This window comes from Schistocerca americana, chromosome 2 (assembly GCF_021461395.2).
Source record: "Schistocerca americana isolate TAMUIC-IGC-003095 chromosome 2, iqSchAmer2.1, whole genome shotgun sequence".
Classification (NCBI taxonomy): Eukaryota; Metazoa; Arthropoda; class Insecta; order Orthoptera; family Acrididae; genus Schistocerca; species Schistocerca americana.
The window spans coordinates 1,019,510,895-1,019,524,922 of NC_060120.1; the positions used below are offsets into that span (position 1 = coordinate 1,019,510,895).

The following is a 14,028-nucleotide window of genomic DNA, read 5'->3' on the forward strand; positions in this document are numbered from 1 at the left end:
GATATGTGCGTGTGTGCGAGTGTATACCTGTCCTTTTTTCCCCCTAAGGTAAGTCTTTCCGCTCCCGGGATTGGAATGACTCCTTACCCTCTCCTTTAAAACCCACTTCCTTTCGTCTTCCCCTCTCCTTCCCTCTTTCCTGATGAGGCAACAGTTTGTTGCGAAAGCTTGAATTTTGTGTGTATGTTTGTGTTTGTTTGTGTGTCTATCGACCTGCCAGCGCTTTTGTTCGGTAAGTCACCTCATCTTTGTTTTTATATATAATTTTTCCCACGTGGAATGTTTCCTTCCATTATATTGATATTACTACTATAATGTAATTATATACTTACTTGAAAAGTGCTTTGGCATTCCTTGGCTGAATATCAAGAGCCAGTCGGCAAGTAACACATGCCATTCTATAGTTATTGATCCTGTTGTAACATATTGCTGAATTTATATGCAATTTGCAAAGTAGCTTCTGCTGTTTCTTTTGTTCTTCTTCATTAGCCAAATTCATGCTGTTAAGAATTGACGATGCCTTTCGATATCTGTCCATAATAAATGCCAATTGTATGAGATTTCCATTTGAAAATTTTCCATTCATCATTTAAACATTACATAGAACAGCAAAAACAAAAAGAAAGTGAAACAATACATGTGAATATGATCTGTTTTCAAGAAATATCAGGTGTGTCACTTTCAATGTGGCTAAGAAGTAAAAGGCTTTTAACAATTCAGTTAGACTTGGAGCGAGATAACAAAAGAGCTACTTATTTTTCTTAGTGACAGGAACAGAAGTAAGATTTTTGAAAAAAAGTAAAGTCACCATTGTCTTAAAGAGATGTTCCAAATAGTAAACCAGATACCTTGAACGGAGCAGAAGCAGTTTAATTTTGGTATCCTATAATTCTTTGAACATATGTTTGGAAAAGGGTGTCCATTTCATTTTTATTAAAAATTGGGACTTTTTAAAAAGTTTAGAAAAAACTGAGACAATTAAGGGGAAAAAAGGAACACAAATTGTGCAACCAAGACAAGTTTTGATAGACATAGAAGTTAGCTTCGCATCATTCACATGACCTGAAATGGCTATACAATAATTCTGCTGCACTGTCATCGTACTTTTCACTTTTATGCATTTTATCAAGAAGTGCATTTGCTTGTGACTTTTGTCATTAAAGTCGGCATATGAAACCCTATGAAAGGGTGTTTTAACAATAGGCAATATGTGAATCTTCAGGTTTTGGCGGCGCAAAGACTGTTCCATTAAGTTTTGGGTGTACAGCCGCGAGAAATCTCCTTCTCCTTCTAATATTTCGGCTGTATAACGTTCAGCCGAAATATTAGAAGAAGGAGGAGATTTCTTGCAGCTGCACACCCAAAACTTAATGGAACAATAGGCAAGATCTTTACTATTTCAAGTTTCATTGTTTTTTTCATCTGACCACAAATAGTTCACTATCAAAACAAACGGACATTTCACAATTTCTCCACTAACGGTGATAAAAGGAACTTACTTTTTATATCCTGGTTGTTGTCAAAATTGCAGTTGCATTTTGGTATGATGAAATAGTAATTCCATTTGATTTAAAATTGTCACACATCCAGTATAACGTTTAAGGCTGCTTAGTACAATGGAAATAGAAATTTTTGCTATCTAAACCAATCAAAAATACAACTTAGCATGAATTGTTACTACGAATGGTGCATAATATTAAACGTAAACAAAGATTGTTGAGCAAGTTGTACAAGTGGTGCTTCTTAGTGTATATACTTAAGCAGTAAACTGCTAGTGTAAAATACTTTAGCCAAGCAGAATTACAAAAAAAATGGGACATTCAAGTGTCTCAAAGAAAACTTTCGGTACAGCAGGACATTGCAGAAAAAAATGGGACTGCTCATGAAAAACAGGATGAATGGACACACACTTCAGAAGCAAGAAGTTTTTAAGTTGTTGATTTCTCATGAATAAATACTTGGCAGTTTAAATATCTGGTTTGATCTTACACCAACACTTCCCAGTCTCCAAACAATGTTGTTACCAGAAATGAACAATGAAGCAGCTTGCAAATAATTTAGTTGTAAAGGTAACTACCCACCAAGTAGTAGAGATGCTGACTTTATGATAGGCATATAAACATGTGACACACCAGCACCACTAGGCTCGTGCAGTGCACACTGATAATGACAAGGAGGAATTGATTGTGAGGAGGTGACAGAACAGAGGAAGGGGAGACTGTGGGGAAGAGGGTGTGGGTGCAGGATGAGTGAAGTCAGGCGTTGGGGTAGGCAGCCACAAGGATTATGGTAATGAAAGATATGTTGCAAGAATAACTCCCATCTACGTAGCTCACAAAAGCTGTTGCTTGTGGAAGGGGGTGGGGAAATTTTGATCTTCGCCACAATTTTAAAGTGGCAATTTACAGTGAAACCTCTATATAATGTTTTTCAAGGGACCACAAATTCTGAACACTGTATAGAGGAAAACACTATAAAGAGGAAGGCTTCCAAATAATAATTATAGAGCATTACTGAAGATTGGGATACCACTAATCAGCTTTGACAAATTGTGCCATAGATGACATTTTAAATTTTCACAACACTGCAATATGATATTCATTGCAAATGATCAATATATCAAATGATTAGTTTTTTGTAATTAAAACATCGGGCCTGGTAGGTGGATGGGAGAAAGGAAATGGATCAGTTTGTACTGTAAAAAGTTATAACAGATTCTTAAGATATGGCATCATTGTCGAAAGCTGACAAGTGGTATCCCGTTCTTCAGTTGCCCCAATTATAGAATATGAGCCAAATTTTGTTTATGATATACTGAACATATTCCATAAAAACACAGTAAATGGTGCAGATTAAAAAGAATTAGTTACAAAAAAATTACTTTAATAATTAAATTATGAAACAGAACTTAAATTTGCACAAAACTCTAGAAACCTATGCAATCTGAAAATCACATACCTATGATTTTTAAAATATTCAAGCAAGCATGTTTGTTTTCTATTTCTCCTAAACTCTATGGCAATCTTTTCTTGCTCCAAATGAGCAAATTGAACTACTGTTCTGTCCTCAAGTCTATGGGCCACCATATAGCTCCTGAATGTTTCAAAGCCTTCAAGCTGTCTTAGTATATGAGGGCACAGGGTCATCTTCCTTGTCACTGTCATTTTTACTACACTATTGTTCTCCAAGCTTCTCTCTGCAGTCAGCTCCTCAATAATTTGTACTACTGTGGTTGCCACATCGTCATCCACAACCACAAAGTCCTCAAAAGTGACAGAATCACTGCCTATTAATTCCGGAAACTCTTGCAAATCACTTGCAACATCTTTCACAGGAGCTGCCATCTCATTCTCACAGAATCCCACTTTTGTGAAACAGTTTTTAATAGTTTCAGCACTGACTTCCCTCCACGAGTACATAATTAAATTCATTGCCTGTAAAATACTTTCACATTCCTCAGAAAGGATACGTTTGGTGGATGTGCCGCACAAACAGCAGCACTTTTTATGCAGCACTCCCCATTTTGGTGTCAAATTCTCTGAGAAAATGAAATGGCGCCAAAAAGATTGCAAGCAGAATGTGCGTCACATATCACGTGACCGGGTTCTGCCGCTGACGTATGAAACACTCTGAGTGCGGGCTTTCCGAGCCGGTGTCAACTGTGAATCCACAGAACGGAAAACAATGCATCTACATCCAGTCATTTAAATGTTATAAAGTGGTAAATAGTTGACCAGGGTTCCAAAAATATGAGCGTTACATGGAGGAAATTGGAATATAGAGGAAACGCAGTAAAGAGGAAAATTTAACATTGTTTATATGAGCTTTTAGTCGGGACCGAATAAAATGGGCGTAACATAGAGGAAAATGTTATATGGAGGAACGTTATGAAGAGGTTTCACTGTATTTGGGAGGACAGTTAGATGGTAGACATGCCCATGAAAATGCTGTGCAATAATTGCAGCACAGTTGGTATATGACATGGCTGCTTTCATAGATGGCTCTGCATGTGATGGGATGGGATAGGCTAGGATAGGATAAGCCTGTATGGGACTGGAGTAGGATGTGCTGGATTGGTAACTCAGACAGGTCTAGAATCTGGGTCTTCCTTAGGTATATGACCCACGTAGCAAGGGGTTGGGAGTGCTGTGACACAGAGGTGGACCAGGATATTGCATAGACTAGACAGGTAGTGAAACACCACTTTAGGAGGGAATGGAAGGGAATATGGGTAGGAGGTTCTTCATTTCTGGGCACGATGATTAAATAGTCTAAGCCCTGGAGGAGGATATGGTTCAGTTGTTCCAATCAGGATGATGATGCAGGGCCTCTTTGTACCTAGATCTTTGAGGTTGTGGGAGATGTAGGGGTGTGTGAAGATATGGCGCAGTAAATTTGTGTGCAGTGTAGGTCTGGGAATAGTGTCTGATAGTGTCGGCCTTAATGGGGTCTTCAGTACACTGGGCAAGGGAATTCTTGCACGTTTTGCAAGGCTATATGGAGATAACTCTTTAGTGTTGAAGGGATGACAGTTGTCAAAACGTAGATGCTGTTGATGGTTAGTGGGCTGGATGTGGACAGATATATGGATGAAGCCATCAGAGATGTGGAGCTCAATGTCCAGAAGATGATCCAGTGGGCTGAAGAGGACAGGGGAAGTGAACAACAGAGAAAATATTCAGAAAAATGAATTTTACACATTAAACTTAACTGTTAACATAGCTTTCGTCACATAGGTGTTTTCTCCCACTTACTGGCAATGGATTTCTTTGGACTAGCATTAACTCTGACTAATTTTCATGTATAAGATTCTTTTTTAACATAAATGTAAGGGTGGGGGGGAGAAGGGGGGGGGGGGGTGAGAGGGAGAGGGGTGGGGGAGGGAGGGAGAGAGAGAGAGAGAGAGAGAGAGAGAACAGTCAATCCAGTGGATCCAGGGTTAGTCAGTCCACACAAAATGAAACTCTATACTGTCTTTTGAATGTGTTTCGTGAGGTACGTAAGGACCAATTACGTCACCAACACAATGTCCATTATATATTTTCCTATATATAAACATAACACTTTGTAAATTGCACCTATTGGGATCTTGACCAGAAATTAAGCATTCAGTCAGGGACACACAACTTTCAAAACTTAGGAAAGGTAAGAACATAAGACCACTCAGAGGTCTATTACCAAGTTCATATGTGCCACACAGGAAGTGTGGAATGCGATATAAATGAAATTAACTAACAACTGTCATTAATTTGCAGCAAACGATAAATGCAATGATAACTTCGCTTTGATTACATTAATGAGGACTTAAAATTAATACAATCAAAACTATAAAAGGAAAAGAAGATATGCTTATAAAATATCTTTATGCAGAGACACCCCTGAGGTGCGAGTGCGCGGACACGCACATGCACGCACGCACGCACGCACACACACACACACACACACACACACACACACACACACAGTGGAGCATGCTTCATGTTTATGTAATCATCTGCTCAAACAGCAAAAGCAATAAAAGCAATTAGCAGTTATTTGAGCATCACATCAAAGCTTGCCACAACAGACTATGCTATTTTATCGAAAATACAAACACACTACAACTCTCCCAACTTCTATCATTGTTGCTCACTCCACTCACATCGCTTTGTTAGGGTGCCGTGTCCGGCTCATAGACAACAGCTGTAGTGGAGGTTTATATAAAAGTAAGTGTGGTCAAAAAGTAATGGCATTAACTTCAAGTTCTCAATTAAAGCTAAGCTAGCAGATTTTATCCTACTCGCTATCTCCAACTGTATTAAGACATTTAGGTAATCCACAGATTGCAAAATTTGAAATTTTTCTTACACTGCCTGTACACAAATACTACCTTTGCAAAATTCCATAGAATCATGCAATATAGCAGACAAGTTTTGTACTTTTACTTTTTTGCTGTTAGAGGTGTGCCATTTAAGTCGGATGTTTTGAATAAAATTACTATATGAGGGCAAGTCAAAATAATAATAATAATAATAATAATAATAATAATAATAACAACAATAATAATTACATTTTGTTTTGTTATGTTGGTATAGAATTAATTAAACAAAGCATATACATAATGTGTGGTTTAAGTTGCCTGAGTCTGCAGTCATGTGTGAGGGATGCATTTGTGTGTGTGTGTGTGTGTGTGTGTGTGTTTTGACAAAGGCCTTAATGGCTGAAAGATTTAACTGTGTGAGTCTTTTTTGTTGTGCCTATCTGCGACTCAGCATCTCTTCTATATGGTGAGTAGCAACTTTCCTTCTCATTATATTGTTACATTCCATCCTGGATTTTCCATTGTTCGATTTAAGCATATGCATAATTTGTAAAACAGTTTTGTTTATATGGGTTCCCAAAATGGTAATGGTTTATGTTTCATTATAATTAATAAAGCATTTTTTTTCAATTTATTTGCTAAAGTAACTCATCTGAAGTTGAAGGTTTACAGAGATCTACTCCTTCATTTTCAACAGTTTATTAATGGAGAGAAACAAAGTGGTTCTGTTGTTATGGTTAATTTATTCACAATCTAGTCTCTGTCAACCCTCAATGAAGTCATTTTCAAAATAAGCTTAATGAAGATCTAAGGTAGTAATGGATTATTAAACTAACTACTTATATATGAAAGGTTTTTGTTCTGCATTATTGTTCTATGATTTTTCATGTCTCTTAACCATTCCTTTGGCCTTTTGCAATCATTTTATAACGCAAAATGTGTCAAATTGCACTGTAGTTTGAAGTCCACGTTTAGCTTTAAGTTCAGCTATAACTGTCTGAGTAAGTTAAATCAAAGGCCAGCAAGGACATATCACCTCCAACATAACCATAGCTAATATTTGCTGTGCTTTACATATCATACATCTGATTTAAGACAGTTTATCCTTTTTGGTTCAAAGATTTTAGGTCAGTCAATTAGTTACATTTACATTTTTTATTAATTGCCATATATTAGACTAATAAAACATTGAGACAATAACTCTTTGAGAATAATAAGTAACTTATTACTCAAGAAAAAAGCAGGCTTTACAAATACTACAAACTTACTTTGATATTGCTGCACTCACAGTGTTTTTTTTGTACAAATCGTTTCCCATAATGTGCAAGCTTTCAGCTTTCTTTATTATTTGATCAAATGTAGATTTTTCACTTCCTTCACTCTGAACAACTGTTTCAAGTGAACTTGGATCTGTGATACGCAGTAACTCAACTTGTATTAGAAGCTCAGCCTCTAGAAAAGAAGCAAATGGTTAAAATTTATTTTGCAAATTTTCTGCACACTCTCAAAATTATTAAAATACACGTTAAAAACAGAGATTCCATGACTTACCAAATGGGAAAGCGCTGGTAGATAGGCACAATAAAAAACACACAAACACACACACAAAATTTTGAGCTTTCGCAACCCCCGGTTGCTTCGTCAGGAAAGAGGGAAGGAGAGGGAAAGATGAAAGGATGTGGGTTTTAAGGGAGAGGGTAAGGAGTCATTCTAATCCCGGGAGTGGAAAGACTTACCTTAGGGGGAAAAAAGGACAGGTATACACTCGCACACACACACATATCCATCCACACATACACAGACACAAGCAGACATATTTAAAGACCAAATATGTCTGCTTTAAATATGTCTGCTTGTGTCTGTATATGTGTGGATGGATATGTGTGTGTGTGTGAGTGTATACCTGTCCTTTTTTCCCCCTAAGGTAAGTCTTTCCACTCCCGGGATTGGAATGACTCCTTACCCTCTCCCTTAAAACCCACATCCTTTCATCTTTCCTGATGAAGCAACCGGGGGTTGCGAAAGCTCGAAATTTTGTGTGTGTGTTTGTGTGTTTTTTATTGTGCCTATCTACCAGCGCTTTCCCGTTTGGTAAGTCATGGAATCTCTGTTTTTAATATATTTTTCCCATGTGGAATGTTTCTTTCTATTTTATAAAATACACGTTAGAGTGACAATCTTAAAATAAGAACACTGCAAAGGTTGTTCTAGTTCAATGAAATCCAGGATAAAGGAGTCCAGCTCAGTGGCTCAGTAGTCTGATCCAAAGGTCTTAGGTTCAATTCTCCGCCAATCATAGACATTTTATCTGTCACTTATCACTACTTTCACCACCAAAAATATTTGTAGATGTGAAAAATGCCGACTTCTGAATTAAATTGTAGGTCCCCCTATAACTGGCTGGGTAAGTCAGTTTAAATATTGGAGGAGGGCAATAACGTACCACCTCCAACAGAACCATGTCTGATAAAGCTCTATTATGTTCAAACAAATCTTGAGATTGTTGAGAACTTCACTTTTTTTACAATTTCATCCACCTTCACAATTAAAGCACTCATCAAGCTGCAGCTGTGATTATTGAAACAAATAGTCAGGAGGGAAAATTCAGCAATAGTCACATTTCATGAAGACCTATATAAAAAAAAAAATCAGGAATCTTGGACAACATACCTGGTGGTATTCGTGGAGGACATCCTAGCTTGCCATATCCATAATCTGGATGAATTAAGAACTGCGCCACTTCACCCTTCTTCATAGTGCTTATTCCAACCTCTAAACCTGCTATGAAGTTTCCTTCATTCATTTTTTGTCTTACTGGGCGCCCTCGCAAATATGAAGAGTCATAGGGCTCTTCACTGTATTCTACATAAGCATTGTAATTTATCATTACAACAGAGTCTTTTTCTACCATTGGCCCATTACCTGGCTTAATGACCTAATAAACAGAGAAAAAGGTTTTATTTTGTATTTATTTATTTATATAATATTCATTTCTTGAAAAGAGATGCACAAAACTGAATCAACAATCAGTTGTTTAGCAAAGGCTGTACTGCGGAAATACGTCATTCCCAAATTTACCCAAGAGACAAAATGTACAAATGAGTGAAAGACAGCTTTTTGTTTAAGCAGCTCAGCTTCAATCAGTAATATTTCACTGTCTTTAGTCACAATGAGCTCAACTGGTTCACAACTGTATCTGAATTAAGCCAGCAACATGTGATCAAAATTATATGACAGATTTGTCCAAACAAATTAAATTGGTACTCATTCAGTGTGACAGTGCAATAAAACTTACCATTTACAAACATTTGACTACCTTTGTTTTTAACAACTTTCAAAGTAAAGCAGTGACTGGGGGCCACAGGTATATACATTCTCAATATTTGCTATCTAGTAGAACATGAAGTTTGCCTCTTACTGTAGTGCCGCACTTATTCATGATATGGTCACATCAGTAAGTAGAGCCATAGTCAAACTCTGTTCCTATTTGTTAGTCCATATAGCATGAATGAATGTGGCATACTTGGAGTTTGTACGAGGGCTATCCACAAATTACATTACGTTTTCGTTTGTGTCCGTTAGGGGTGGAGCTAGCGCGGCCATCTTGGTGTCAAGGCATTCCGCCGCTCAGTCGGCATCCTGCCGTGCTAGTGAGAGGTTCGTGCTGTACTCCATTGAGTTACTGTGACAGTTTGAAATGTCAGTGTTAATTGAAAATGCCGCGAAGTGTGAAGTGCGTGCTGTAATAAGGTTTCTGACTGCAAAAAACTGTACACCGATAGAAATCTATCGGCAGCTTTGTGAAGTGTATGGGGACAACATAATCACTGAAGGTGGAGTGCGTCAATGGGTCATAAAATTTAAAAATGGCCGAACTAACGTTCACGACGAAGAGCGAAGTGGAAGACCCAGCATAGTGACTGCCGAACTTGTCGAAAAAGTAGATGCCGCGGTCCGTGAAAACCGTAATTTCACAATAACGGAACTCTCTATGAGTTTTCCACAGATTTCACGAAGTTTGTTGCATGAAGTCATTACCGAAAAGCTTGGTTACCACAAGTTTTGTGCAAGATGGATACCAAAAATCTTGACAGAGATTCACAAAAATCAGTGAATGGCTGCAGCGTTAACGTTTTTGGACGCATCGTTACTGGTGACGAAACATGGGTCAAGCATGTGAACTGCGAGACAAAATTGCAGTCAATGCAGTGAGGGCACACAAATTCCCCCCAAAAACCCAAGAAATGCATGCAGACAATGTCGGCAAGGAAGGTGATGGCGACTGTCTTTTGGGACAGAAAAGGTGTGATTTTTGTGGATTTCCTGGAAAGAGGCACTACAATAAACTCTCAAAGGTATTGCCAAACTCTGTACAACCTCAGAAGAGCAATACAAAACAAACGCAGGGGAAAGTTGGGCTCAAAGATCTTGCTGATTCACGACAACGCCCGGGCCCACACGGAAAATGCCACTCGTGAAGTTTTCGAATCTTTTAAGTGGGAGTTGTTTCCTCATCCGCCGTACAGTCCCGACCTGGCACCAAGCGACTTACACTTATTCCCAGCAATGAAGAAGTGGTTGGCTATGCAGCGTTTTGATGACGATGCACAGGTTCAAGAAGAGGTAACCACGTGGTTGAAGGTGCAGGCGGCTGAATTTTATGATGAAGGAATTTCCAAGCTCGTCCATCGCTACGATAAGTGCCTTAATTTAAATGGCAACTATGTAGAAAAGTAGTATTTAAGTGTGGCTTTCATCTGTATATAATAAAAAAAATTTCCAATACTTTATTTATTTTTAATTCCAAAACGTAATGTACTTTGTGGATAGCCCTCGTATATATTCACACTAGAACAATACAAAAAGTGCAAGGAATATGATGTGCTTACCACAGGCACTAAGGTTGGTCTCTTACGGCTTTTCATTCCCTTCGGTTACCAGCTTTCCTCTTCATTCCAGCATGACTGCTGCATCCCACATCATCAACAATCTCCCTTATGCACTCCTACCTAGGCCTACTCCTGCAACCCTTTCCCTCTAATATCCCTTCAATCACTGTTTTCTGGAACAACTCACTGCTGAAAAACCGATGGTTGAAGGTATGGTAGAGGGAAAGGGTTGCACTGTTTTCTGGAACATCTCGTTCGTGAGTTGTTGCTGAAAAATCAGTGGTTAAAGGGATGGCAGAGGGAAAGGGGTTGCAGGAGTAGCCTAGGTATGAATGCATAAGGGACACTGTTGATATTGTGGTCAACAGCAGTCATGCTGAAAAGGAATTAAGAGCTGCCTGAAACCAACCGTAGTGCTGATGACAAGCACATCATATTCTTTGAACTTTCTGTGTTGTATTTGTGTAAATAAATACAATATCTGAGTTTGTCACAGTCATTGACACTATATGGTCCAACAAATAGGCTCAAAGTTTGGCTATGGCTCTACTTACTGATGTAAAACTTGCCGATTTTACAAATTTCCAACCTTTGGACCAATTAAGTAATTACTAATATATGTATGCATGAAAAACTTTCACTTATATTGAATCTCATTTTTCAGAATGTATTTAGGAATGGGAAATAATATAGAAATTTAAAAAAAATATATAATGGGCACCCTAGAGTGCATGTGATGCCAGCAACATTTCGCAGTTACAACTAAATGTACATGCCTAGCAATATTTCCCTGGATCTGCAGTTCTGAATGCCTAAACAATTTATATTTATACTGAAAATAGCACACTATACCATCCAGCATGTCCATCTACTATACACACCATAACCTTAGTTCCGTATTATAGCCACCTATGTCTATAAGCCATCTTACGGTGTACGATGAAGGGCACTTCGGGTGTCTGATTTCCCCTTGCCCATTTCATTTGTGAATTATGTATGGGAGGAATAGTTATCAATGAGCCACATTATTAGTTCTCATTGCTCACACTTTGTCGTTGCGCTCATTCCTTGATACGTCTATGGGCTTAACAAATATGCTCTCGCAATTTCGATAGTAAACCTCTCTGTGCTGCACAACGCCACTCTTGTAGTACCTGACGTCAGTTTATTGGAAGAATTTTGGGAAAATGTAGATGATTTATAAAGGAAACAACACATAAAACACATGTGTGCAGCCTGTTCTTGAGTACTGCTCAAGTGTTTCTGGGCCCCACCGAGTCTGATAAGGTACACATCAAAGCAAATCTGAGGCATGCTGCTAAATTTGTTACTGGCCGTATTATGAAAATGCTCAGTGAACTCAAATGGGAATCCATGGAGGGAAGGCAACTTTCTTTTTGAAAACATTATTCAGAAAATTTTGAGAACCAGCACCTGCAGCTGTTTGCAGAACAATTCTACTGCCACCAATGTGCATTTTGCATGAGGACCACAAAGACAAGATAAGAGAAAATAAGGCTTCTACAGAAGTGTACAGACAGTCATTTTTCTCTCCATCCATTTGGAACATGGTATCCTCTGACATGCAGCATGTGGTGACTTACAGAGTATGTATGTAGATTTAGAACAAGAGTTTGGGGGAAGCACCCTTCAAGACTGTTCCCTCAGTATCCCTGAGTACACAAAGGACCACACCGTTCAATGAGAAGAGCCTAGCTGAACCCCTTCGTCAGGCTCCAAATGTTGAGTCCCACCCACATTGGACCCAGCACAGCTGTAATGCTACTGTCCAAGTGCAAATGCTCTGACACAGGGTGGGCTGGACACAAGAAACAAATGTTGTGATATGACACATGCATCACATATTTACCATCAATACTGAGAGCACACAGAGTTCTACTACCATCAGAATGAATGTGCCCCACAACAAATCGACAATCAACAACCTCCACAAAAGCTACAGATATATAAGTGACACACTACGACCAGGGGCAACCAAGGGGGTTTGTTGCCCTCGAGGACAATGTGGAGGGTTGTTGCCCAGGCCCAACACACTAACGTCAGTCTTATAATCTACCAACCAACATCACTTCTTCCCTGCCATGCTAACGCCCAGCCTCAAAGACCTGTTTGGTGCAGGAAACATCAACTTCTGTCATTTGAGGAAGCTAATCTGTACACTCATCAAGCCAGCACTTCAACCACTTACACACAGACTGCAGCAAGCTGGTGGTTTGCGTCTCAACCAGTTGGCAAGGAAAATAATGCAGACAACAATGGGGTGGATGGCATCTGAATGCTGCACCCAGCACAGCACTAGATTAAGATAACATGGATTTTTCAGCAAAATATGGGATACAAGAAAAGACCCCATAAGCTAAACGTCCCGTGTAGAGCAAACACAGATTGGAGCAATCGCTTGATCATCATAACCCGGTTCTAGGGATGATATTTGGGTTTTGGAATGGTTATAATACTATAGGCAACCTTATATAATTGATTCAAATTATTACAAATGGATGAAATGAAAAGGCACTCCACACCAACACTCCTGTTTGTCAGGCCGTGTGGTGGGCGATGATCATGTTGATATCCCATCACTGTTTCGGGTGTCTCCAGAAATTTCTTCTCTAGTCATTGGGCTCAATTCGAAGTGACACTCATCACTATAGACTATTTCACACCAGTCTATGAGATTCCAGGTCAAATGCTCCAGACACTGCTGCAAACAGGCTTGTAGGGGTAGGTGGTTTGCGTCTCAACCAGGTGGCAAGGAAAATAATGCAGACAACGATGGGGTGGATGGCAAGGGGCACCGTGAGCTCAGACCGCTTTCTATGAGCTGCCTATAAATGTTCCTTTTGATCACTGAAGCACCGTGGCACATTAGATTGATAGTAATAATGAACCTGATTCACAACTTCTCCCTCTGGTGATATACAAGACCTTAAAGGAATGTGTTTGAATTGAAATATTAGGAATCTATAAACAATAATTCCACCAAATACAAAACAGAAGCTTCTGAACAACTGAAATTGAGACTGCAAAGTTTTTTATCAGCCAGTCATAGCTCATATCACATGATCTTGCCAGTCAATGACAGAAGATATTCAGAGCATAGGCCACGTGATGTAGTCAGCCAACAGCAATATCACTGTTGAGTAGCACAAATACACAAACAGGAAAAGTTAATTGTTTAAACTAATGTATTTTAAATACAGCTACAGGAAAATCTAAACTTTCACAAATAACATCGGCCACTAAAAATTTTTGCCTTTTTTTTTTTTTTTTTTTTTTCTAAATGCGTGGTTAAGCAGGATTCTAAGAGTTCTGCTTAAA

General features: G+C 38.8%; 1 protein-coding gene across 1 annotated transcript in view; it reads right to left on the reverse strand.

The window, feature by feature from the left end:
* Window positions 1-14,028, reverse strand: part of LOC124594854 (inactive peptidyl-prolyl cis-trans isomerase FKBP6) — a 57,042-nt gene that overhangs the window by 28,872 nt on the left and 14,142 nt on the right. The window contains exons 3-5 of the mRNA XM_047133314.1: window positions 8,471-8,735; window positions 7,069-7,252; window positions 333-530 (exon numbers count right to left, since the gene is read on the reverse strand). Coding sequence (XP_046989270.1) covers window positions 333-530; window positions 7,069-7,252; window positions 8,471-8,735 — 647 coding nt within the window. The remainder of the gene's footprint in view (window positions 1-332; window positions 531-7,068; window positions 7,253-8,470; window positions 8,736-14,028) is intronic.